Source organism: Carassius gibelio, chromosome A8 (assembly GCF_023724105.1).
Source record: "Carassius gibelio isolate Cgi1373 ecotype wild population from Czech Republic chromosome A8, carGib1.2-hapl.c, whole genome shotgun sequence".
Classification (NCBI taxonomy): Eukaryota; Metazoa; Chordata; class Actinopteri; order Cypriniformes; family Cyprinidae; genus Carassius; species Carassius gibelio.
Genome location: NC_068378.1, coordinates 18,622,928 through 18,650,087, shown reverse-complemented (window position 1 = coordinate 18,650,087; position 27,160 = coordinate 18,622,928). Strand labels below are relative to the sequence as shown.

Here is a 27,160-nt window from a genome sequence, read left to right as displayed (position 1 = left end):
TATATATATATATATATATATATATATATACACACACACACATTGATAAATTATGTATATTAATGTAAAATAAAAATGTTAATGTACAAAAACAATGCATTCACAAACATTAATTCAATGTTCAAGTCATTTAAAAAAAATGCATTATTTATATCATGACATAAAATAGCAATACATAAATATTCTGATGTCCCTTTAAGTTCTTTTTAGGGTTAAATTACGTTTTATGCAGATTTTATTTCATTTATTTTTTTTGGGAGGGGGTGGGCACCCGTGAACTATTGAAAATATCAGAAAAAGTATAAAGGAAACGCCGTTACGACAGCTTCTTTACATCTATTTTGACAGCTCCCTGCACCCGTACCGTCAGTGCACGATTAGACGCACAAACAAAAAAAAGGGCGGCTGGCTTGACCGTGTACTTTCAAACCGCGGCTGGCTTGACCGCAGTCTTTTACTTGGCCAGATGCTCTGTGTTATTTTCATGGATTTCATATTCGTTTTTGTGGTGCGTCTAATTTTTTAGGCATGTTTAAACGTCACCATAGTGACCATAATCAGTGAAAAAAAAGGGGGTTAGGGGGCAGAGTTTTATACGAATACACAGTGGATTCATGTTTATTATTATATTTACAGTAGCTATACCACAGTTTTTATGCCAGTCGTATCATTTTATTTTGTATTTATCCATCAATCCATAAAGCCCGGTCCGTAAAAATTTTGTCTGAAATTAAACCGGTCCTTGGTGCTAAAAAGGTTGGGGACCACTGCCCTAGGGTCATACTCATACTCTCTAACAACTAGGCCGCGTCTTCCCCCAAAGATCAAGCGCCATATAAGGGTCTCAGCGCGTTAATTCGAATGGTTTGTTTTCCCCCACTGCATAAACATATATGACGTTTTTGTGAGCGTTTCCACCAATGCCGAGCAAGTCAGTACAGCATTTTTAAGGTGGAACGGATAGCTCGGCGAATAAGGAACTGGCGATAGAGTAGCTGGAGACAGCCTCGTGCAACCAGCTTAGCCCCGGTACTCGGTGTTGAAACCCCCTTAGGAGCGGTACTACTTGTAAACGACAAATCCCTGGCGGTACAGTTGTGAAACATACATGCAGAAAATTTATCATGTACGTATTCGTTGTTGTTGTTGTTTTTAATACAGAGACAACTTTTGTGTTTTGTGTAATAGCAGTGTTTTTGTGTTTGTGGAAAACTAAACCTAGTGAAGGATTGTCTGTTTCTTTTGTATGAACATTACTGTGGATACGATGATGATTATGATTATAATTTTACAGTGGGATTATTAATATAAATGTTAACCATGATTACTCGGATCGGTGAAGAAAAAATAACTTCTAAAAGCTCTTGCTTGTGTATTGGGACTTTGGGTTTAACTGAATCTGGACCATTCTCAATCTGAGGATGAGATACACTTTAGTAATGTATAAAAATGTAATAATTCAAAAATTTTAGTTTTTAATGAGAAAGATGAATGTTGACACCGTGTCTTCACTCGATGATTCATCAGTTCTTGCTGTTCAGGGAGGGTTGCTGTTCAGGGAGGGTCCCCCCCCCCAATAAAAACTCCGCCAAAAAACTCAAAACGAGACCAAAACACATATCGGGGGTAAATATCATGTTTTTGGGGTCACTTCAACCCGAAGTAACATAATTATAGTTGCTCAATTCCGCTGAAAAACCGTGGACCTGGCAACACTTGACTTTATCAACATGTTTCCTGGTTTAACTGCACTCGTCCTCCATAGATATACTTTACGAAAAAAACATTGTTTTACCACAAATAAAACCAAATCATAAGTTCTACTCGAGTTTTACATTCTGTATGTCTAAACCACGGCATGTTTAGTGAGATTTAAGTAAAAACATTGGATATTTGTTTAGATGTACAAATCTTCAACAGAAGTGAAAGTGAATGTTTAGAGTTTGCTGTTAATCTTTCTAGAGTCTGTTTGTCCCATTCCATCTCTTGTGTTTCTCATCAGGGTGAATCTGCTGCTGCTGCTGGTTTTGATCACTTACAGCGCTCAGTTTAGTGAGTATTTGTGACTGATGATGGAAATCTACAATCATATTACAGAAATAACACACACTGCATCACTGGGTATCTGTGCAGTTCATTCATTCATTAAACACTGTTCAGGAATTCACTGCAACTGCACTGATATATCTGCTTCAGATTTATACTATATCTCGTCTCTTCTGATATCATTGACTACCTGTTGCCTTAATTTACACGCACACACACACACAAACATATATACATACACACACACACACACATATATACACATACACATACACACACACACACACATATATACACACAAACACACACGCACACACACACATATATGCACATATACACACACACACACACACACACACACAGACACATATATATGCAAATACACACACACACACACACACACACACACACACATTGCTACTGAGGTATTCTAGCAGGGCTAGTTCATCTAGGGTTTTTAGCCAGTAAACAGGATAGTGTATCGATCAGGACACAGGAATGAAGACGAGGAGATGTCATTTCTTTGATTAACTGTATTGAGATCCAGCAGTACTCATCAGAACATTCCAATGTCCAGCATTGTCATTATAGTCTGATAAGAAACAAATAAATCACCATTAGGTACTGATTACTATGCAACGTAAATAATAAATCCACACAAATAATACAAATCAGGATCATCAAACATAAATATATCAATAAACGTTGCTATGTCCCTTTAAACATAATCTACAATTACATAATGAGGATATTATTTCCTTCACATAATAGCTTCACCTCCTATTGAGAATGAGAAGTTGTCGTCATAGCACAAAGCCCCTCCCTTGATATCACGGTCTCCGCCATGTTGGAAGGATACCGGCGGCGAAACAGGATTGTTTACATGTGTTGTTAAGAGGAGGTTCTCGCAATTCTGCACTGTTTTACCATGCCTGGAAGTTACTGCTGCGTTGAGTCTGCGCGTCAGAAACGGAAGTGCTAAAAAATGCTAAAAATGGGCTTCACTTGTCTCAATTGAGTTCCAATGGGGTCGCTGTGTCCATTTCTTTTACTGTCTATGTATTATACTGAGTCACTGCTTAGCTTAATTGAAATCATCCTGACTATCACAATGGGAAAATGTACCTCGATCTATGGCTCGAAGGTGGTGCATTTAGTAGCTGGCTCAAGCCCGTCGCTAACAATCGGTATCAAGCATCCAAACACAAGACGCGGAAAAGCTGAACCGAGTACCTGTGTTCGGTGCGGAGAGAGAGAGAGCCGCGTATCACGGACAGTCCCTCCTGCACATGAACGAACAAATACTAATCGCAGTTTTGAACAAACAAAAGGATGTGAAAGAGCCCAATTCAGTACCGCAGTGTTCTGGTGTTCAGGAAAGGCGTCTCAAAACGCCTGTACACCGAATTTGCTTCTTTTTGCTCTTGTGCCGACAAATACATACAAAATATGTCAAATACCCGCCTTGGATATTATGCTCGAAAAAACTTTTTCTTTTCAGTTATTTGTCAGTTATTTCTTAAGTGAAAGTAAACAGTTGAGGAAAAAGATGCGTTTTCGTCTCTTAAAGTGATTGCGCCTAATTTAGCTACTAGCTGCTGTAATGTTAATCCAAGAAAATGAAAGAAAAATCACTCACTGCTCTTGACTACATTACTTTGTAGTTTTAACAAGAATTTATCCACAGTCAAAACAAAAATTATCCAGACTCTAGATATAATTTTTGATATACATATTTTACCAATAGGTACAGGACACTAATACATTTATGTAAGTGAGTATAAGCAAACTGTGACATATTATACCCAAAGAATCTTCATACAGTGAACTACTAGTGAAATAGATAGATATAAATATTTCATCTATCTATCTATATATAAAATTGGGAACAAAAAATATTCAGCATCTTATAAAGCACCATGCATTGTTTTTTTTTTCTGAATTGCTAATGCAACCTTTTCACACCACATTCTGAACAAAATTAAGCATTGCTTGGTAATTGGTCAACAAAGTATTGATGGTAGTGTAAATATTGTCATAATAACAGTTGTCTGTAGTTTTGGTTGATTGTAATCCATCTATCAAAGTTATGACATTATCAAGACAAATTTGTTCTGACAGAGTTTAACTCTAAATTATTGTCATTTTATAACCATTTTTGAAGCAATAGCAAATAAACTGTAATAATGTGATAAATGTTCAAGGTGTCTGAATAAATTTTGGTTTGATTGTATATTTAATTTTTACATTGAAGACTATCCAGTGCTATTTATTTGGATTCTATACCTGGACACATACAAACTTGAAAAAGTTGTAAACATTGTGTAAATAGCAAAAATAAATAAAAATGAACGAATATACAAATTAAACAATTTCAAACAGGGCCCACTGGTACAACCTTCACCGGGTCCCCGCTGACCGCAGCTACGTCCCTGACTGTGGGTGTTGAATACTGTGACCAAACACCAATAACACTTGTTATTTTGGAAAGTAATGCCATAAAATAATAGTTAATTTACAATGTTACTTTACAATGTTACAATTGTTAAGTGTTCCTGTGTTCTTGATACTCAAGAAAAAGAATGCGAAAGCTTCAGTTTCTTAATCTTAAGAAATAATAGAATAACTCTTTAAATAATGAAACTTGTTTACTATCAATGAAAGTCATTTCATTCAAAGAATGAAGTTATTTATCGTAATTCGTGTAGGTCATAAATTCAAATGCTAATAGTCATAGAAAGGTCTTAAAAAGTCTTAAATTTGACTGATTAAACCATGCAGAAACCCTGATAACCAACACACTAGCTACACACTTCCTCCCCATAACTACCGAAGAAGAGTCTTAAGGCGACAGGCACCCAGAAACGTCAGAGCCTTTTTTACAGCCGCCTCCAAATGTGCAAGCACATTTGCTTCCATTAAAGGCTCATCAGTCAGGCTCAGAGATGTATAAAGTACTAGAGATCCAGACATGAGTAAAAGTACAAGTGCTCTATCAAAAAAGTGACTTGAGTAGAAGTTGAAGTGCTCTTTAAGCACCACACTTAAGTAGAAGTACTAAAGTATTCAAAATTTTTTGTACTTAAGTATTGCAAGTAGTCTATTTTAAAATTTACTACTCAAGTACTGAAAGTAAAAGTACAAGTATTGTGTTATGTAGTTATTAAAGAAAGTAGTCAAAAGTTTGAACATATTGTTTTTACTATTTTTTTACTATGTTTTTACTATGATTAACCTAAAGGACAATCACAAATCCTTTGACTAACTTTTTGTAAACAAAAAACGGTTACAGGGTTAGTTCGCCCAATTTGCAAAATGATGTCATTAATAACTTACCCTCATGTTGTATCAAACCCGCAAGACCTCCGTTTATTTTTGGAAAACAGTTTTAAGATATTTTAGATTTAGTCCGAGAGCTCTCAGTTCCTCCTTTGAAGCTGTGTGTACGGTCTAGTGTCCATGTCCAGAAAGGTAAGAAAAACATCTTCAGAGTAGTCCATGTGACATCAGAGGGTCAGTTAGAATTTTTTGAAGCATTGAAAATACATTTTAGTCCAAAAATAGCAAAAACTACGACTTTATTCAGCATTGTCTTCTCTTCCGTTTCTGTTGTAAGACAGTTAAAAACAGAGCAGTTTGTAATATCCGGTTCCCGAACGAATCATTCGATGTAACCGGATCTTTTTTAAACAGTTCACCAAATCGAACTGAATCGTTTTAAACGGTTCGCGTCTCCAATAAGCATTAATCCACAAATGACTTAAGCTGTTAACTTGTTTAATGTGTCTGACACTCCCTCTGAGTTAAAACAAACCAATATCCCGGAGTAATACATTTACTCACACAGTACACTGACTGAACTGACGTGAAGAGAGAACTGAAGATGAACACCGAGCCGAGCCAGATAACGAACAACAGACTGACTCGTTCACGAGTCAAGAACCGTTTCTGTCAGACGCGTCCGATTCGTGAACCGAATTCTGTGCTAATGTTATGAGCCCAGGTAAACCGAAGGCTTGGAGGCTTGCAGTCAGCGCCAATGACGCCATTACGTCGAGTGCAAAAGAATTGGTTAACTGTTTTCTTCAACTGGTTTATTGAATCGAACTGTCAGAAAGAACTACTGGTGATCCCGAAAACCGATGCAACCGGTTCTTGACTCGTGAACGAGTCATTATCTGGCTCGGCTCGGTGTTCATCTCTCTCTTCACAGCAGTTCAGTCAGCACGTGCAGTCTTCGCTCAGTGATGTGCCAGCTTCATCAAACCTGCCATTTTCAGTTCTGGCAGTGGTAATGTGGGTTTGTAATGGAATGATTCGTAACATTTTTATAATTGTAACGAGTAACGATGCAGCACATAAAAAAAAAATATCAGAGTAAAAGTATTAAACTTTAAAGTGAAAATATGTACTGAAGTAAAAGTGGAAGTAGGAGAAAAAAATAATACTCTAGTAAAGTACAGATACCGCCTTTTAGTACTTAAGTACAGTAGTGAAGTGGTTCTACTTCGTTACTATACATCTCTGGTCAGGCTGAGGGGGGCTCACCGAGGCATCATCCTCCCCCAACGGGAGAGCTGGCAACATCACCAACCGAACTACCGGTCGTGTATACATTTTAGGGCTGCAACTAACGATTATTTTGATAATCGATTAATCTGTCGATTAATTTTACGATTAATCGGTTTATGTACTTATATTTTAGTTTTTTTCCATTTTTTCCCCAAGTAAATTTTTAATAAAGGGTCTTTATCATTCAGCATAGATTTTTAAGAGATTTTAACCATTTTGCATTGTCATATGCTCATCAAAAATATACCTGGAGTTGTTTTATTATGTTAGTAATCCTTTGTCGAACTCTTCTGCAATCAAAACACTGACCCATACTCTAGCAAAATTCACAAGGAGATTTCAAATATTGTTTTCACTATGGCAGTCCTTAGAGCTCCTAAAGTAGTTTAACATCCCAAACAAAGCTTAAGGAATCTTTGAGAACATATTTTCACGAAGTATAAGGATAAAACAGAATAAAATTGCAGTACATTGTATTTTATTATTTACTGGGAAAAAGCTTTATAGCTTATGCTGTGAAATTGTAAACAATCCTTCGAAAAAAAGTGCCAATGGCATGAAACCTGAATGGAACTCACAATTTAAAGTAAAATCCATCAGAAGGTTGTCCAGAAAAAAAAAATTGGGACACACACAAAAAACCTGCTGTGTGAAAAAGAGCAGTGAATACTTAGAAAAGAAGTGCATTTTAAATATACTCAAACATTTACCTCTCTCATTCAGTCATAATTAGGCTGCAAGTCTGAATTATGAACTGGTAAACGACAAACTGATCACATAACATGTTTGTAAAGCTTTAAATGTTAACTGTTAAAAAGCAATGTTATCAGCTTTTACGACTAAACATTTGCAAACAACCTTGTACTGGAGAATCTGCACAAATAAATTTTTTAGGGGCCGTTCACATATCGCACCTAAAAACGTGTGGAAAACGCTAGTCGCGCCGCTTTCTCCTTCTTTCCAAAGCGCTCGGGCAGAAGCGCCCCTGAGGCAGCTGCCTTTGCTAAGCAACCATGACGTGCTCTCTCCATGACGTGCCCTCTCCATGAAGACCCGGAAATTTCAGCAAAGGATAAATCGATGCGGTGTGGACGCGCCTGGAAAAACGGGCGCATCGCACCGCGTGCGTGTCGCGACCGCGTCGCTTCCATTTTGAGAGTGCATACTGCGCGCCTACATAGGAAATAACGAACTTGAGCACGCAAAAGACACGATATGTGAACGGCCCCTTAAACAGTTCAGTAGTGCAGAGTTTACAGGTTACTCTTCATTTTGAAGGCTCAAAGTAAAGTACTCCCACTTCCTGCTGAATGCTGCAGAGACGCTGTTCGGAAAGCACGTGACATAAAACGAGGCCAGCTATTGGCTATTCGCTACTTCATCTGCTGTACTGGCCGAGTAAAACCTCCGGTGGCTCATTACTGCCACACTTTGGTCACCGCAGATTTGAAATATGCACGAAATGAGCCGCTTATGGCAAATAAAATTTATTTAGCGACGAATCGATTACTAAATTAGTTGACAACTATTTTAATAATCGATTTTAATCGATTAAATCGATTCGTTGTTTCAGCTCTAATACATTTCCTCTGATGTGGAAGAACTTGTGAATGCCTCCAGTGTCTGCGACTCAGGAGCTCCGTCTCAGGATAGACCACTTGGGGTAGAGATCCATCGGGCCGCCCCATAAGCAGACTATTGGCCGTCACAGGGTCGATATCCGCAATGTCGGCAGCTACATAACCCAATGGTTTAGAGTTGAGGATTGCATCAACTTCCAGGAGAACAGTGAGAAGGACATCTTCATGAACAGGTTGTGCCCCCACACAGGTGTAAAGTGCAGACTTGACGGAGCGGACCTCTCTCTCCCACACTCCACCAAAGTGGAGCCATCAAGTAAACATTGTCGTGTCTTAGGGCTGATGATGAATTTCTTCAGTCAAATAAATAAGGCTCGGAAGACGGGGCTCCAGGTGTCAGAATATAGACTTTATTGCTCAAAGATACAAAGCTGAGATGACGGCCGCCGCATCTGAATCTTCTGTCTGTCCATGCACTCATTTTATACCTCTATCTCCATACCTTATTTGGTAGTTCCGGTTTTTAATTGGCATTGCCCGCCAAGTTTGCCAACCCTTATCGCTTAATGATGGAATTCGGCCAAATCAACAATTAAACAATCTCTCCCTATTGGTTGGCTATGGTCACGTGAGACATCCCTCCAAGTCCGTTTACCACTGATGTCAACACTTGGAAATCACCCAAAATTCTCAGGGTTATTTTAGTTCACAGGTGCATTACAGAGGTCAGTTTAGTTCACAGATACAACTTAGTGGAATATTACCAGGACCTCACAGTGGGAGGTCTTTTATGTCCAATCCTGTTCAACACTACTAGTACTGCCCTATGGGAGGGCTTTTATACACCTGACCCTTTTCATGACAACCAGTATTTGGGAATAATTCAGCATATTGATCAGTATATTGCTTTCTGTCATAGTTATGCATAATATTATAAGTAAGATAATACCAAATTAAGTAAATAACATAGAATAACACATTTGTATTGAGTAATACCAAAGAATAACACAATATATTCCCCCCTCTGAGACTTTACCAAGTCTCACCACTAAGCCCTTTGCGTAGAATACAACACCACAAGTCCACCTCTCCTTCTGTCCATCTATGGACCAATAATGGTCCTCCATTTCCTCTTAACAAATAGTTTCTTTATGTTGTTGCACTCCAGAGGACGTTAGATCCAAATATCTCTCCCCACAATTGACTAGAGAAGAGTAAAAGAATCTGCTTCCCTATCTATACATTCTTGGGGGTCAAATGAATCAAAACAAATCAACAATGTGTATTAAAGCATGTGCATGAGATGTCTTAGCCTTGCCCATGGTTGTCATGGTTATGTAGAATATATGAATGATTCAAATGATCAAAATTAGTAAAAACAAAGTAATACAATAAATTGTACACTGGTTCATCCCACGCTGCCAGAGGAACTCCAAGCATTTCCGGTAGCCTGGAGCTCTATCTGGTGATGCTGTCCTTCGTTGCCAGAGGAGCTCAGGCAACTTTCATTGCCATTCAGCGCTATCTGGTGTTGGAGTAGATAGTGGGTTTTTAAACCTCCAGTTGAATCTACTCATGTTGCTAAGCACTGAGGTGCTCGTCGATCCCTTCTTCTTTTCAAACTTTAAAGACTTTTCCAGTGTTGAAAAGGACAAACTATATACTAACAAATGAAGGTTACATTCAAATAATAAGGAAATATGCAATCTTTCTTTATCGTCCCCTTTTCTGGTTGCATTGCCTCGTAACTCGGACAATGACCTGCTTAACACCTTCAGCGTCCCCTTTCTTTCCTAAGATGTTCTTTAAAATAAATGATTAGATAATAAGTGACTTAAGAAATAAATGACTTAAGGAGTAAATAACTTCAGGAAGGGGCATATGGCAAAATAAAATACAATAACACCATCTAACTTCCTGCCTACTCTATCCAAGTATTCTAATTCTACTACATAATAAGAAAATGAAAATACAATGAAGATACTGACTCCCACTCTATCAAAAGTTACAATACAGGATAAAAATTAAAAAATAGAAAACAAAAGGCACCCCTTCCCTACCACTCCATTGTTTTTCAGGAAGGTTTCACACAAATTCATCCAGTTCATCCAGTCCAGGTCCCAATGTGCACGTTGGTACATCCAATGTCCACTCCAGTTGGTCTCATTGACACATTAATAATCTGTTTGGCTGCAGCACTGGCCAGCATTGATCTGATGAAAGGCACAATACAACAGAACAACAAAAGAAACACAACAACAACAATGCCTATTTTGATGCCCAGTTTAGTTAACCATTGTCCCCAAGACTCAAAAAGTAAATTAAACCAATCCCAAGTATGCACGTCTACTCCAGCGTTCTTGGCCACTTCCTCTCTCAGGTTTTCCAGTTTCTCCATAGCTTTGGTGAACGATCCAGCTGGAGCTGTACTATTTGAAATATAAGTATATGAGTCAGTTCCAAACATTACACATACATCTCCTTTTTCAGACAGAAGCCAGTTCAGTGCTTGTCTGTTTTGCCATACCATTTTACTTGTAGGACTCAGTTGTTCTCCCAGGGCTTTCAATGCATCATCAATGTAATTATTGAATCTCTGCTGATTGTAGTAAATATAATTTATCCTCTCTGTGTTCTTATTTGGGGCTAGTCATTCAACTATAGACTCAAATCCAGATTTTATTTACTATCTAGCTTTATATTGCTCTTGGTATTCTTCTTGGTTGGCCAATTAAATCTATGTACAGATTTGGATCTGCTTCATAGGCTCTTTTATCTCTGTCACCTTAGTTGCGGCTGCTTAACTTCATTTAAGTCTCCTTCAATCATTGTTAACCCTTGTAACAGTCTTACTCTGGTACATTACCTTTCCAGTCTTTTCGTGAGGCTCTTTCTCTTTTTTTTTTTTCACACATACCCAGTAGTAATCTGCAATTGCTTCTAATTGATCTTCCATGATGCGAATTTGGGGAAAACGTATAAGTATTGTAACCAATATAGACCTTCATATGAGCGCCAAAGCCAATTTGGATTTTTTTTGCGTTAATGGTTCAAATGTTGTTCATGCATCAGTAATCCTCAAATAATCAAAGGTCCTTTAATATTTTAATGGCCCATGTTTTCTTAGTGCTCTAAGTGGAACTGTTTTGATTGAATAATTGTGAATCCAGTCTGCACTAAAACCTGTCATTCCCAAAAAAGTATTAATTTATTCCACTGTTTGTAGCTTTCATCCCATGTGAAATTGTGCGTCCTAATTACTCAGCTTGCGGTAAGCAATATTGCAGTTTTTCTTTAGATGCCTTATGTCCCCCTTCAGCCAAGTAAGACCTTTAATTGAGCCTTGGTGGCAAAGTCGTAGAACAGATCAACAAATTATCTTTTTTTTTTCTTCTTCTGGTTTTGAAGGATACTGAAACTTTCTGGGTAGCTTAGTACTGTAACTTTCTGGGTATCTTAGCTCCTGGTTTAAGCACTATTCTAACTGGATTATCTGATTTTACTAATCCCACATCTATGTCATGCTGAGACCATAATTCAGGTGGTACATGTTTCTACATTTCTCAATTCAGTTTGCTTTGTTTGATGTTTTTTTAACCTTTGGCTCAACTTTTGTATTCATAACCATTCTGGGGACTCCCATCATTGGAGTAGTACACAAAATTTTTAGATACACTTAATCTGCTGATTGGAAAATTAAAGGATTTTCTGTGGCTTCCCAGTTGATTTTTTTTTCTGCTTGTTTCATCGTGGGGCCTAAGTCTTTAGAAACACAATTTTTATTTACATACAATGTAACATGAGGAATCAAGTTTGGCACTTCTAACCATTCATCAATTAATTTTTCTTTATATATCTGCAGAGCTTAACCTTATGGTCCTACTATTATGTATTGCGAGTTCATGGGGATTTCCAACCCTTGTATGTTTTCTAACAAATTCTGGGTCTTTGTTTTCAATTTTTGGTGGACTTGGTTCACAAAGCTGTTCTCTTATTTATCTTCCCCATTTGCTAATTGTTTTTTTTTTTCTACATCTTCCTTTAGATCACCTAACCAGTACTGTATATGTTAGCACATGGTTCTTGTGTTTGTTGTAATGATGAAACATTAATTTGTCTAATTGCCCTATCGTCTACATAAATTCCATCTGGTGTACACCCTATTTGCATTTTTAGTTTACATATAGCATCCCTGCCTAATAAATTAACAAGTGTGTATTCTGAGACTAAGATTGGTATCCTTATTTCAGTGTCTTTCAGGCTTATGCTTACAGGGGCAGTCATGGGAAGTAACTGAGTTGTCCCCGAGAATCCTACTGTCTTTATATATTTTCCAGACATTGGGAGGGGCAAGGCATATCTTGGATTTAAACAGGAGTTTGTTGCCCCTGTATCAAGCATGGCAATAATGGGTTTTTCTTCGATTTTAACTTGCAGCATTGGTTCTTGATCAGCATCACAAGATATCATTGGAAGCTGATTCCGCCCAGTAGGATTCTCTGGGCAGCCCTAATAGCCTTGATCAGGTCCACGCCATGGGTTAACAGGGCCTGGAGGTTGAGCTTGCACTTGTCGTTGTCCATAGTGGACTCCTGGGGCCATTGGCTGGCTCTGTTGCCAAGGATTGATGGGGCAGTCTCTTCTGCTGTGTCCAGGCTGATAGCATCCCCAACATACTCCTGGAAGGCCACCAACTTTTTATTGATTGTTGTTAAATCTTCCTCTCCCACGTCCTTTTTGTTGTTGTCTATTCCAGCTCCTGTTGTTTGGCTGATCTGTCTTGAGATAGATGACGACTGGTGCCGGTCCTTGTGGTGCATCACTGTTCCAGCAGGCGGTGCCTGTGCTGCTACGGTCTGATTTGCTGGTGCAGGCACATTCATTGTTACAAGTGGATTGACAGGCATCGAAGTATTGACAGGTGCCATCACTGCTTAGTGGTCTTCCTTCTGCACTGCTTGGACCTTTTTCTTCTTATTTAGCAGCTCTTTTTTTTGGTCCTTCATCTTTAACTCTGGTCTTCTGTGCTGTTCTACAGCATGGACCACATGGTCTCTGGCTTCCACAATGGCAGTCCTGAAGAATGCTGTCAGTACTTTTTCTTGCTCGGGATCTTTTTCCAGTTCTTCTTTCCAGCATCTTAGTTTTTTTCTGTATGTAGGTGGTGGGATTCTCAGTCTCCCTGAATAGCTCCCCCTTCAGGAATCCTGGATCAGTTTGCATAGGGTATTCAACTCTCAGAGTGATCCAGATGTCACGTCAATGTTTGTCAAAAGAAACTCCTTCTGCTTGAGGCCTGTCAACTGCTTGGTGGAGGCCAGACTGCTTGAGAATGTCATTCATCTTGGAGGTCCCCAAATACTTAGCAAACAGGGCTTTGATGTCACTTAGGGCCAGAAGCTTTCCAGTTGTTTCTTCTACAAAAGTTTTGATTCCATTTTCCAGCTCCTTTATGGATGTCTAGAGGACGGGAAACCAGTGTCCAGATCTTGACTTGCCCAGGGAATGTATTGGGTGTGACCTTGCTTGATGATTATTGAGCACTTCAAATTTTGGGGTTTCAGTCCTTCTTGATGTCCTTGTTGATCCATGCTGCTCTTTTCCTCTTCGTCTGTATGATTGAAACAGATCATTTGGATATTCTATGTCTTGCATGACCAGTGCCCCGACTACATGCTTATACTGCTTCCGCTGGACATAATCATGTTGGCTTGGGTGTGATTGCATTCGTTCATGTTTGCCCATCAGTTCGTCCAGCTCTTGTTGCAATGTGTCCACAGCTTGCTTCTCTTGTCATGTGGACAGTTTGTTTGAGATTCTCTCTTGTTCCGTTGCACCTTTCCTCCATCTCATTTAGTGCTTCTTGGGCTGAGTCAGCAGGCGTCACTGTTCTTTCAGGTGCATCTTCAAGCTCTTCTGCTTGATGGCTCCCCAATTCTTCATAAACTGAGGTTAGGTGTTTGTGGCGATTCTCCATTTCTTTGACCATTTCTGAAAGACACCGAGATGTGTGTGGCTCACCTGTTTTCTCCTCCTCTAGGTAGTCCTTGGCCCCTCCTCTTTCAATCCTTAGATCCACCTTGTGGGATGTTCTTTCTCTCTATTTTTGTTTTAAATAAGACATTGGTGTTGATGTTATCAGCCCCTCCTTTTTAAGCTTCAGCCCTTCTCTCATGGCTGTGTGTGAATCTACTCTCTCTCCTGCTGTCTGCCATTCTCCTCAGCTCACTTCTGCTGTGCTGCTCATTTATTTTAACATCTGCAGCTGCATCTTGTACATATCACTCAAATTCTATTTATCCCTTTAAATCTATTTTTCCCTGTACTACAGGCATTTGATTAACAACTCGATCACAGGAAGGAGCAAATGGAGGCGGCTCCAATTTTTATTTTTATTTTTTATTTTTTCCAATTTTAATAATTTAATTCCATGTTGTTTTAACCGAGTCAATACCCACGATTCCTGCTCTCGTTTTTCATTTCATTTTTTTATTTATTTTTTATTTATCATTGATCTTGTAATTATTTTAAGATTTTTAACAAGTTCTCGCTGCTCACCTTTTTGAGAGCTCCCCTAGTACTTGTTTACAGGCTGGATTTTTAGAAACCAATAACTCTACTTGAGTTGACATCTCTGAAAGTCACAGTTATCAATTTGCTCAACACAATAAATTAGTATTATTTTTCCCTCAGTGACATACCTCTCTAATCCCAGCAATTTAATAGCTAATCTTTACCAGGCTCATCAGATGAGGATCACTAAAAGTATCCGACCCCTGATTTCCACCTGGACTTTTGCTGGGCAGAGGACTTATCACCTTTTATAGAAGCTGATTAGATTGTCTCAAATATTTTAAAATAATCACAATGTTTTTTCTAGTTAACAGTTTGAAGGGTAACACAGGATCTATTGTTTCTTTCCATCGCAAATTGTTTTCTCCCATGCTAATTGCCTCAAAACTCCACAATTTGCCACCTGTAGCTGTCATTCCTCCTGCCCAAATTGAGTAAGTGAAAGATGGGGTTAACTCTATGCGAAACCCTCCTATCCTGAATATTCTAATGTTCAGTTCATCTTTTGACAATAATTTAAATTTAATGGTTCCATAAAAGTCAATTAGCAATCTTTTTCCTTGTATTGATAGAATTCGTCTACCCCTTCAATCCCCTTCTTCTCTCTTTTTTTTTTTTTTACAACAACTTCACCCATTTTTCTATTTTTTATTATTTAAATCAATTAAGCAATGATCTCAACATCTGCTCTTCTATTTCTTAATCCTGGATGATTTCTACCAACATTTCTACCGTCCATATATAATAGTCTACATTCATCAACATATTCATTATCATCCGTATAATACATACCCCAGACCCACTTTACATGGTGAAAATATATATCCTTATTTTTTATTATTATTACTATCCTGATATTTCATGAATTTCCTAATTACAAAATATCTTTTTAGGGATTTGTTTTTTATTTAATAATAATGTTTCTGATGTCCGTTATGACATGACTACACGCATAATGTTTGGGGTCATATTGACCTCAGCAGCAGTATTACTGAGATCAAAGGATTTTCGCATGTTTTTAATATGTTTGGATCTAATGTGTAATTTCTTAAGACTAAGGGTGTACTCACACTAGGCACGGTTGCCATGAACCGGGCCCGAGTACGATTGTCCCCCCTCCCCCTCTGGCCTGCACTCACATATAGGGTTTCAGCATTCGTGCCGGAGCACGCTTACGTCACTATGGTGCGACGGTTTCGGGATAAACAGGAAGAGTGGCACTCACCGAACACAATGGAGTCCATCGCTCTATTTTCTTTGTGGATAATTTTGTGTCGTTTGGTCCACGGTGGTCCACAGCCCTCTCACAGCCTGTTGTTAAACAGATGTGTCACCTTAGTGGCGCAAAAATTTTCACGTAATCGTGCTGCTCGTATGAGAAAGTTTGCAAGGTACCAGCTGAAGTGCAGCAAGGACTTTTTGGACAGTTTTGAGTTTTTATGCGTTTTTCACCTCTGCCGTAGACCTAAGCGACCCTTTCCCTGCCATGTTGGTTTTGGAGCATCGCAAAACCGTGACGCAACGCGTCCTATTCCGTGCTCCGGCACGGTTAGCGCTCACACTGCATGCGAACCGCGTCCAACTTAACCGTGCTCTGGCCCACCTCTTCCAAGCGGGCCAGGGCCGGCTAATCGAGCCGTGCCCGGGCACGGTTCGGAGCACTCACACTAGTCAAACGAACCGCGCTTTGGTGGTCAAACGCACTCGGGCACGGTTCAAACTGGCTAGTGTGAGTACACCCTAAACTCTCTCCCTCACACTATCGCTCACACATGCAAACACACGTACACACACTCTTTCATACACCCATATACACACATAACACTTTCTCTTTGTTCTCTGTCACACACACGCACAGTCAGACCAATATACAGGTACTCACTCTCACATGTGTGCCCAAATACATGCTCTCTCTCACTCCATCACACCACACACTCACAGCTGCTCTGTTCTCCTCTTCCCTGCCCTTTTGCTTTTACTCTTTGCTGACACTCGCAGAGATAATTTCACTCTTTCACTCATACAGAGGTTTCTCGCATGGACACACACATACACACACAGCTTCTCCTTCACTCCTACTCATTGCTTCCACTCCCTCCGTCATGCACACAACAGCCTTGGTTTCTGTCTCTCTTTCTCTCTCTCACTCTAGAAACGAAAAACCAGTCACTTGTTACTTTATCAATAATTGTTTCACAATTTAGATCACAATGTCGGTAACTTGGATGACCTCCAAACAACCGATAAAGCCAGTTCTTTGAAATATTCTTTGTTCTTTCAACTCTTTATAAACTCTTTACTTTCCAATCACCACCTTATTGCCTTCTCCTTTATTATTTTACAATTTTTCACACTAGTTTTCCATACCATTGAAAACATAAACAGCCACATAAAACATATACAATCAGCACATTTAGTTACATGCAAAGCCCAGTATAGTTAATGTGGTTAGTATAGCCAAGCAATCAGCGCTTACAGTAATGTATCCAGCTTGCTGCGCGCGCACACAAATCTCTCTCTCAACATACAATGGACAGACAGAGACTAACACTTTTTAACTCTTTCCAGTCTGCAGACACCAGAACAAGCAGCCCTTCCCATGCGGGGACCCACCAGGGCCACATCCCCACCTACTTGGGCAGTTCCCTAGTTCCTAGGCGCCCCCACTTAGGAAGTCCCTGTAACGGGATTTCTTGCCCCTCTTGGGCAATAACACTTAACACTTCATATGCATATAAATCTCTTTATCAACTTTAAGCGGGGACCCACCAGGGCCACATCCCCACCTACTTGGGCAGTTCCCTAGTTCCTAGGCGTCCCTACTTTTTCTCTCTATCTGCTTTTCATGGAGACCCACCAGGGCCACACCCCACCTACTTGGGCAGTTCCCTAGTTCCTAGGCGTCTCCACTTTTTTCTAACTATCTACTTTTCGCAAGCCCCTTGATTTATACTTAATTAACTTTTCATTAAATTTATTTTTCTTTAAATTTAGTTCAAATTCAATACTTAAGTTTTGTTTATTGGTGAAGCCCTGTCCAAATTACCCCCACAGGCATGACCTTAACCTACCACGCAAACATTCTTGTGTACAATTTAAGCAAAAATTGCTTACCTTTTTTTTTAGGCGCCTTTAATTTTCAAGTAGTTTGCGTGGGAGTCAGGCCTTCTGCCCGCGACGGCTCTCATGGACACCGGACTTCAATTCAGTCCCTTCGTGGTCGCCAATTATGTCGTGTCTTAGGGCTGATGATGAATTTCTTCAGTCAAATAAATAAGGCTCGGAAGACGGGCTCCAGGTGTCAGAATATAGACTTTATTGCTCATAGATACAATGCCGAGATGACGGCCGCCGCATCTGAATCTTCTGTCTGTCCATGCACTCATTTTATACCTCTATCTTCATACCTTATTTGGTAGTTCCGGTTTTTAATTGGCATTGCTCCCCAAGTTTGCCAACCCTTATCGCTTAATGATGGAATTTAGCCAAATCAACAATTAAACAATCTCTCCCTATTGATTGGCTATGGTCACGTGAGACATCCCTCCAAGTCTGTTTACCACTGATGTCAACACTTGGGAATCACCCAAAGTTCTCAGGGTTATTTTAGTTCACAGATGCATTACAGAGGTCAGTTTAGTTCACAGATACAACTTAGTGGAATATTACCAGGACCTCACCGTGGGAGGTCTTTTATGTCCAATCCTGTTCAACACTACTAGTACTGCCCTATGGGAGGGCTTTTATACACCTGACCCTTTTCATGACAACCAGTATTTGGGAATAATTCAGCATATTGATCAGTATATTGCTTTCTGTCATAGTTATGCATAATATTATAAGTAAGATAATACCATATTAAGTAAATAACATAGAATAACACATTTGTATTGAGTAATACCAAAGAATAACACAATAACATCCGCATCCATATTTCTGAGGAGATCCAAGTGCACCGCCCTGGTTGTTAAACACTTAAATATTATCCCCCAGCGTTTCTCCTGGCGTCTGCCCATCTTCACAAACATGAGTCCAAAACAATCCACGCCAGTGGAATGGAAGGCGGGTTTGTGTAATCGGAGACGAGCAACGGGAAGGTCTGCCATTTTGGGGAATGAAAGGCTGAGCTCTCCAGCGCTGACATTCGGCACAAGAACGCTGATGTCTGGGAATCGCCTCCCTTCCATGGATTATCCAGAATGACCGGCGCATCTCTGCAAAGACCCGCTCTGGACCAGGATGGAGCAGGTTGCTATCAAACCTTTGCATAAGCAAGCGTGTAACTGGGTGTGAGGCATCCAGAACTACAGGGTGCAATGTCAAGTCATCTTGACCTTCCAAACGTCGTAACTGACCTCCTACTCGTATGAGGTCCGTGGATTTATCTAACTCTGGAGCCAAGGTGAGTAATCGACTCCCAGGTGAGACAGGTTTCCCGGCTGCAAGGAGTTTGTAGTCCTCTGGAAATATCTGTTGTTGGGCCCGCTGGAGAACAATCATCTCTGCCTGTTGGTACTCTTCAGCATTAGGTGGTGAACTTGAAGGGTTTGGTCCTAGAATTTCTAGAGCAGTGGCATCTATGAGCTCCTGCCAGGTTTGGTACACCTTGTCGAAGACCTTGTAGCGGCAAGAATGGGAGTGTAGCCAGGTTAGAACTGTATTGGAGTCTGACCACAACACAGTTCGAGCCACTGTCAAGCTTAGTTCCCTCTCAAGGACATGAGCCAGCTGTGCTGCAACCAGAGCTCCACAAAGCTCCAGGCGTGGGATAGAATGCAGGCGTCTTGGAGCTACTCGTGAATGAGCAGGGCCTTCCCTGTCCTCAGTTCTCATGTGGGCTACAGCTCCATAAGCCTGCTCACACACATCTGCGAAGATGTGCACCTCACGGGTAGCACCCTCAAGGTTGGCGTCCGCTGGAACATATGCATTTGGAAATGTGAGGAGAGGTAAGGACTCCAGTTCAGCCTCCCAGCTGGACCAGGCTTGCAGGAGTTCGGCGGCCTGATGATGAGCTTCGCTCGGGTGGAAAAAGGTAACATGTAACCCAAGGGATCATATTGAGTAGCTAGAACTCTGTAAATATTCCTCAGAGTTGGTACCTGGTAGAACACAGGCCTATGTTTGTAGCCCAAGGACTTGGTTGCCCAATTCCAGCTGAGACCGAGTGTTGACTCCAGAGGATTGGACTTATCCTCTGCCAGCCACAGGTCCAGGCTTTCAGATTTGGCTTATTGAGGCAAATGACTCTGGACACCTGGATTGTTGCAAGCCCATTGACGCAACTCAAAACCTGCAGAAATCAGAAGATCCCTGAGGCGACCTGCCCACGCTCTGCAGGCAGTTATCTACATAAAAGCAGTTCTCAACCGAGAATCTCAGGTCATCGTCCAGCTGGCAGTGGTCAACAACATGGTGCTGCAGGGCGTATGTCACACAGGACGGGCTACAGGTTGTGCCGAAAGGCAAAACTTGCCACTCAAATGTTCTTGGGGTTTCTTCCACCTTCAGGTCTCGCCACAGTAACCTTAGAAGGTGGCGATCTTCAGGGATGAGGCGGACTTGATGTCCCTTGATTTCTCCACTAACAGCTATGGGATGTTCATGAAATCTCAATAAGACTCTCAGCAAGGGGGCACCAAGGGTAGGGCCAGGTAGCAGGTACTGGTTCATGGTCTGCCCGAGGTACTGGTGAGAGCAGTTAAAGGCCAGGCGGTTCTTTCCGTTGTGGCTGACGAGATGATGTGAGATGTACCATCCTTCGTTGGTAGAGGTCTCCTCAGTGACTTCCCTCACAGCACCCGTTTCTATGAGCTTCTGCATTTCCATCTTGTATGCATTTGCTAGTTTAGGGTCCTTTAAGAGTCGCCTCTCAGTACTACGTAACATGGGCATAACTGACTCCTTTGGCGAGTGCAAAGGTGGCATGCTTGGATGGCGCAGCAATGGTGTGGCGTACCTAAGAATTCCATCTACATTAGTACAGACCGTCTTGGCTTCAAGCAATGCTACAGCCTGCAGATCCTGCTTAGACCGAGTCACCTCTCTTTCATGTCGGTAAGGTACAGTGTCCACTTGCCAGAGCCTCTCAACATGCTTGTAAAGCTCATCCATTGGTGGTGCAGATGAAGTAACCAGACACTGTGCAGGTTGGATTGGCCACCCCCTGAATGAGGTAGGGCCTTGAAGAGTCCACCCGAGCCTGGTACGGACTGCGGCTGGGCCACCTGGTGGACCAAGCCTGACTGGTTCGACAGGTGTTATCAGCTGAGGGTTGTCGGAGCCTACAAGGAGTGTAGGCTGAGCATCTCTTAAGGCAGGTAGGGGAATGCCACTTAGGTATTGTTATTTCTTCTTCAGACGGTCAATGGGGAGTGTGCTGTGCTAGGCTGAGGCGGCCAGCCGTGAAGCTACCATTGATCTTATAGCTGGTGTGAGGGTTTGCAGCTGGTGAGACACTGAAAGACACCGTGTGGCCATGGAGGATCTGGATGTCCTGTCAGACTGTACGCAAAGGAAGCGCTTCAGGAGTGCCCTTTATGCCAAGAAACTTAGCTGCTGCTGGCAACAACATGGTCCTCTCTGACCCATCATCGAGGATCCCAAAGGTATCAAGTGTCCGGTCCTCAAAATGTAAAAGCACAGGGACGACCTTTAACATGACTCGATTCCCAGCTCCAGGTCTGTCCAGGTAGAGCAAGTCAGCCGCAGAGGTGGTAAAGCAGCTCTCTTCTTTAACAGCTACATCTTTATAGCCCCCTCTTCTCTTGTATTTATCTCGTGAAGAGCCAGTAGGTATGGAGCCAAAAGAGTCTCAATAAAGATAAATGCACACACTACATTCACATATGCACACATAATTCATAAATACACACACAGGATACACAAATGCGCACAAAATTCACAAATGCACAAACAAAATTTAAAAAGCACAGAAGATTCACAAATGCATATAAAATTCTGAAATACACACACAATTCAGAAATGCAAACAACATTTACAAATGCACTCAAGATTCACAAATGCACAGGACAAGATTCAGAAATGTATTTCTAATGCACACACACATATATCTTGATTTACAAACTGCTTGCAGTCTGTGAACTTCACTGCGCTCAACACACAAATGCTTTTTTTTAAACAGGGAATGATCTGCAACCAATCAGATATCTCCCTTGTTTTAGCCAATCACAAGAATGCACCCCACGTGGGGGATTGTTTACTTATAAGCCAATCAGCGAACAACTCACTTTCCTCAGCGAACAACTCACTTTCCTCACGCAGCAAACGACTCACTTTCCTCAGCGACTCACTTACTTCACACAGCCGGCGACTCACTTTGCGCAGCCGGACACCCATTTTGCGCAGCAGGAGACTCACTTTCCGCAGCGAGCGACTAACTTTCCTCAGCGAACGATTCACTTTCCTCATGCAGCGATCAACTCACTTTCCTAAGCGAACGACTCTCTCTTCATGTAGGGACCGAATATTATAATTAAAGTGACTTCTATATTGCATCCAAAATAATATTTAGATATATTTAAATATTCAAAAAGGTATAGGTCATTTTATTTTTACTTTCATTAAAGGGACACTAAGTAGGAATTACTCCCATCTAGTGGTGAAATTGTATTTTGCATTCAAACTAATTTTGCTCTCCAGCACCTCGCTTTTTCAAATGCACGTTGCATCTACGGTAGGCGATATGTACCAAAAAGCTTTGACAGAATGTCTACTAATAGCACTTCGTCGAGTTTTCCTTCAGGTAAACAGGTGTGTTATTTCAAACAAACTGCAACATGACAACTAACAAACGAATGTTACAGTATCAATTACTGACTGTGGAAAACATGAAATATTGTAATTAGTAGTTATGTCTTCTTTATTCGTTATATTTTCTGAATTATATGCATTGTTAGATATAAAAAAAAAAATATTATAATATAGATTGTAACACTGACTTACCTGTCGAGAAGAAAACTGGCCACTTCAGCGTCTCTTTTGAAATCTTTTCCAGCATTAGCTCTTTCCACCTAGAAAAAGCTTCCCCGACATTAACTCTTGTTTTCTGTAATCTACGGTCACGTTTCCTTTTACGTTCTATTTTTGACTGTTTTGGCGACGATGTTTTCTTCTCCTGTGGCGCGGCATATGTATGGTCCATAATAAGAATGCAATCCAGACTTTTAAACTTGCCGGTGCAGTTTCAAGCGCCTCTCACTGCTCTGCACCTGCGTTTCTGGCTCTGACCGAAAACGCGCTGTGGAAACGCGTTGGCTTAGTACTTTTTGTCCCTCTCTGCTATTATAGTTTTGCAAGATGGCGGAGCTACATGGAAGCCTCCGTCGACCTACCCGTCCCATGTATATAAAGATAATAAATTCTTCATTTACAAGGATTAGTTTAAACATTGGGAAAGGTATTTGTACACCATTGAGGGCATATTTATGAATAAAAATATTGATTTTAGATAATAAAATACCTAAAAAGTTACTTATTGTCCCTTTAAAATATTTAAAAAAAAATGAAATAATTGCCTATTGCAAATTTATGAATCCATGGTTAACTTTTTTTCTGCAGTCACTGGGCTATATGTATTGAGACATTTTTAAATTTGTATTTTGTAAAAAATAATAAAAAATAAACCTGAATTGTAATCTAAACATCTGTATTTTCATACAATTTCATAAATAAGTAGGCTATAATATGCCGCACCACAGGCATATCGCACTGTGTGAACGCGTTTATGTGATTGGCTTACAAGTAAACAATCCCCCACGTGGGGTGCATTCTTGTGATTGGCTAAAAGAAGGGAGATATCTGATTGGTTGCTGATCATTCCCTGTTTAAAAAAAAGCATTTGTGTGTCAAGCCAAGTCAGGAGTCTCAAAATTCACACACAAATGCAGTGAAGTTCACAGACAGCAAGCAGTTTGTAAATCAATATATATGTGTGTGTGCATCAGAAATACATTTCTGAATCTTGTCCTGTGCATTTGTGAATCTTGAGTGCATTTGTAAATGTTGTTTGCATTTCTGAATTGTGTGTGCATTTCTGAATTGTGTATGCATTTGTGAATCTTCTGTGCTTTTTAAATTCGCATTTGTGTATCCTGTGTGTGTATTTATGAATTATGTGTGTGCATGTATGAATGCTATGTGTGCATATGTGAATGTAGTGTGTGCATTTATCTTTATTGAGACTCTTTTGGCTCCATAAGTAGGTGTTTTCCCTGACAGATGTTGCAAGGTTTCTTCAGCGCCAGCACCGCTTATTAACCCGTATCCACTCTCTAAGCTGGTCTTTGGAGAGTTTGGTGACCGTACTGCATTGACTAAGATAATGCTCAGTACACTCACAGTAGGCACAGTAAGCTTTACTCTTGGCCCCTCTGCTGGTTGAACTCTCTTTGTGGTACAAAGATGCTGTCTCTCTTGACTCACCAGCTCCATGTAGGATGGTCACTGTTTGTCTTCCAGGATGACCATCAGTCTTCACATTCTGCTTTTCCTTTATGCTGTGTCCAGTAGCCTGACTGTCGAAGCCCTGACACCATGACTCATAGCGGAGCCATTCTTCCAAATCATGTAGAGTGTGGGTCGCCCCTAACTGCTTGAACTGATGTCGATGGAAATCAGCTCGCTGTTCCGGAGGGAGCTTACTCAGCAGACGAGCAACATATGAGCCACAGTTGAGTTCAATTTCCCCTTCAGGACCCAGAGTCCGCAACAAGCCCACTAAAGATCTTCTAAGATCTACTAAAGAGAACTTCTGGAATGCCATAGTATCACCACGCCTTACTTCGGGGGTTTCTAGAACACTTGCTATCTTCTTTAAGGCAAGTTGATGAGGCTGACCAAATTTGTCATGGAGGGCTGACATAGTGTCACTATAGGGGGTTGGCGAGTGTAGATAAGCATCAGCTATAAGCTTAGCTTCCCCCAGCTTTAAATGAGCCACAAGTATTTGATACTTGAAGAGTTCTGTAGCACTATCTGGAAGTAGGTTTTCTAGAGCTATGCGAAGCCATGCAAATTCACTGGGATCCGGGCGAATTAACTTTGGGATTGTGGGTTGGGGCCCTCGATGCACTTGTTCATTCCCTGGCGGCTGCACAAAATGATTAGGTGGTGGCATGCCATGTACCGCTTCAGTGGCTGCTAAAGGATGGTAGGTTCGGGCAGGCGCTGATTGCATCACAGGTGCATGAGCTGGGGCAGGGTGTGTGAGCAACTGAGAGGGTCGTGTAGAGAGGTATCGTAATATCCCTTTATCGGAAGTAGGAGCAGGATACTGAGGAGGGAGTGGAGGCTTACAAGGCCTACATACTCTGGCTTCAGGGGAAAGGTCGTGATGTCTACGGTCTAGCCCTTGTTCCTTAACCCTGAGATTGCACATCCCTCTTGACACATTGGGCTATTAACTTGGGCCAGGTCTGCTCTCAGTGAGTGGTCTACCTCCAGTAGCTCTTTCATCTCGAGCCGTTCTTCATTGAGTTCCTTTATGCCCATTTGAAAGGCCTGTTGTGTTTGGAGCAGTTTAGTATTCTCCTCTCGAATAGCTCTGATTTGCTCAGAGAAACGAGAATCCAAATATGGGCTCTGATGGGATGAGGGTGTCCGCGCAGGCTGGCTAAGCCCATCCAAATCCCTTCTCTGGCTGTGGTCTGGGGCTAGCTGAGGAATCTCAGGGTGAGCAGCATTCCTGGGGAAGCCACTAGAGTGAGGGTGGGCTGTCTGGAAAGGGAACGCTCTCCTATCCAAGGCAGGGGATGAGAGGCCCCATTGGTGCTGGTCTTGTTGACTATATCCCATATAGTCCACTTCAAAGTCCTGAAGTCTGACAGGTCGACGTATTTGACTTTTAGGTCTCACATCAGATCTCTCATCTCACATTAGCATCCAGCATTGTCATTATAGTCTGATGAGAAACAAATAAATCACCATTAGGTACTGATTACTATGCAACGTATATAATAAATCCACACAAATAATACAAATCAGGATCATCAAACATAAATATATCAATAAACATTGCTATGTCCCTTTAAACATAATATTATTTCCTTCACATAATAGCTTCACCTTCTATATCACTGACCAGTTTACCTAAAACTATATTAAAAAGGGGTTTACAGAAGGAGAAATGGCGACATCCTCTGGCCAGAAAGGCTACTGCACAACAGCATCTGCAAGTGGTCTCCAGAGCACGATATTAAAGCTGCAGTAGGGAACATTTGTAAAAAATATATTTTTTACATATTTGTTAAACCTGTCATTATGTCCTGACAGTAGAATATGAGACAGATAATATGTGAAAAAAATCAAGCTCCTCTGGCTCCTCCCAGTGGTCCTATTGCCATTTGCAGAAACTCCATCGCTCCCGGTAAAAAACAACCAATCAGAGCTGCGGTCCGTAACTTTGTTTGTGTTCAAAATGTAGAAAAATGAACATAATAAGCGAGTACACCATGAATCCATTTACCAAACCGTGTTTTTAGCTTGTCCTGAATCACTAGGGTACACCTATAATAAGTGTTTATATTCGGACTATTTTAGATTGCTTCGGGGGTACCGCGGCAGAGTAACCCAGTACCTTTGTGATTCTTCATAGACATAAACAGAGAGAAGTAGTTCCGGCTACAATGTTCTTCCGCAAGACGCAAGCAGTTATGTTTATTAACCGCTAGAGTGTCAAAAGTTCCCTACTGCAGTTTTAACTCTTCTTAATTCAATGTTATAAACGTTACTACGTAATTTAAACATCAGGAAGCTCACATCAGTTAAATTAGTATTTCCTACAGTATTTTACAGCATAAACATTGTTCTATCGCTATACATCGCACTCATCACGCTGAGCATGTTAATGCATTGTAATTCTACAGTATAGAAACACTAACACAGTGAAGTGACAACTTACTTTTTGTCATGAACTCAATACATAAATATTGGAAGCTGGATAGTTCAGAACAGATTAAGGAAATTACACAACACGGGTACGTAGGCTGAACTATGCTGCTGAACTTGAACACTTTCCCGAACTCACTATAACCAACACACTAGCTACACACTTCCTCCCCATAACCAACGAAGAAGTATAGAAGCAGTTTAGTCTCAAATATAATTCACGCAAAAAACACGATTCACACATACGTAGACAATTTCACATGCATTAAACCTAATTCAGGTACACACAAAAAAAATTCACGTTTAGTTTATTTCATAAAAGTCTGAGTTTACACATTTTATCGTTTATACATTCAATCAAGACAGTTTTTCTAGTTAGAAAACTAGTTAGAAAAAAATACAGTTGTAACAGTAATTATAAATTAAACTGCAATCAGGATAGTATAAAGAAAGACCTGTAAAGACAAAAGCAACATTTTGAG

The 27,160-nt window shown here is 40.7% G+C and overlaps 1 protein-coding gene across 1 annotated transcript in view; it reads left to right on the top strand.

Annotated features, from left to right (window-relative positions):
• The first annotated feature begins 980 nt into the window (after window positions 1-980).
• LOC128018752 (uncharacterized) overlaps window positions 981-27,160 on the top strand; it is a 33,122-nt gene continuing 6,942 nt past the window's right edge. The window contains exons 1-2 of the mRNA XM_052604491.1: window positions 981-1,126; window positions 2,003-2,052. Of these exons, the coding sequence (XP_052460451.1) occupies window positions 1,125-1,126; window positions 2,003-2,052 (52 nt within the window). The 5' untranslated portion in view covers window positions 981-1,124. The remainder of the gene's footprint in view (window positions 1,127-2,002; window positions 2,053-27,160) is intronic.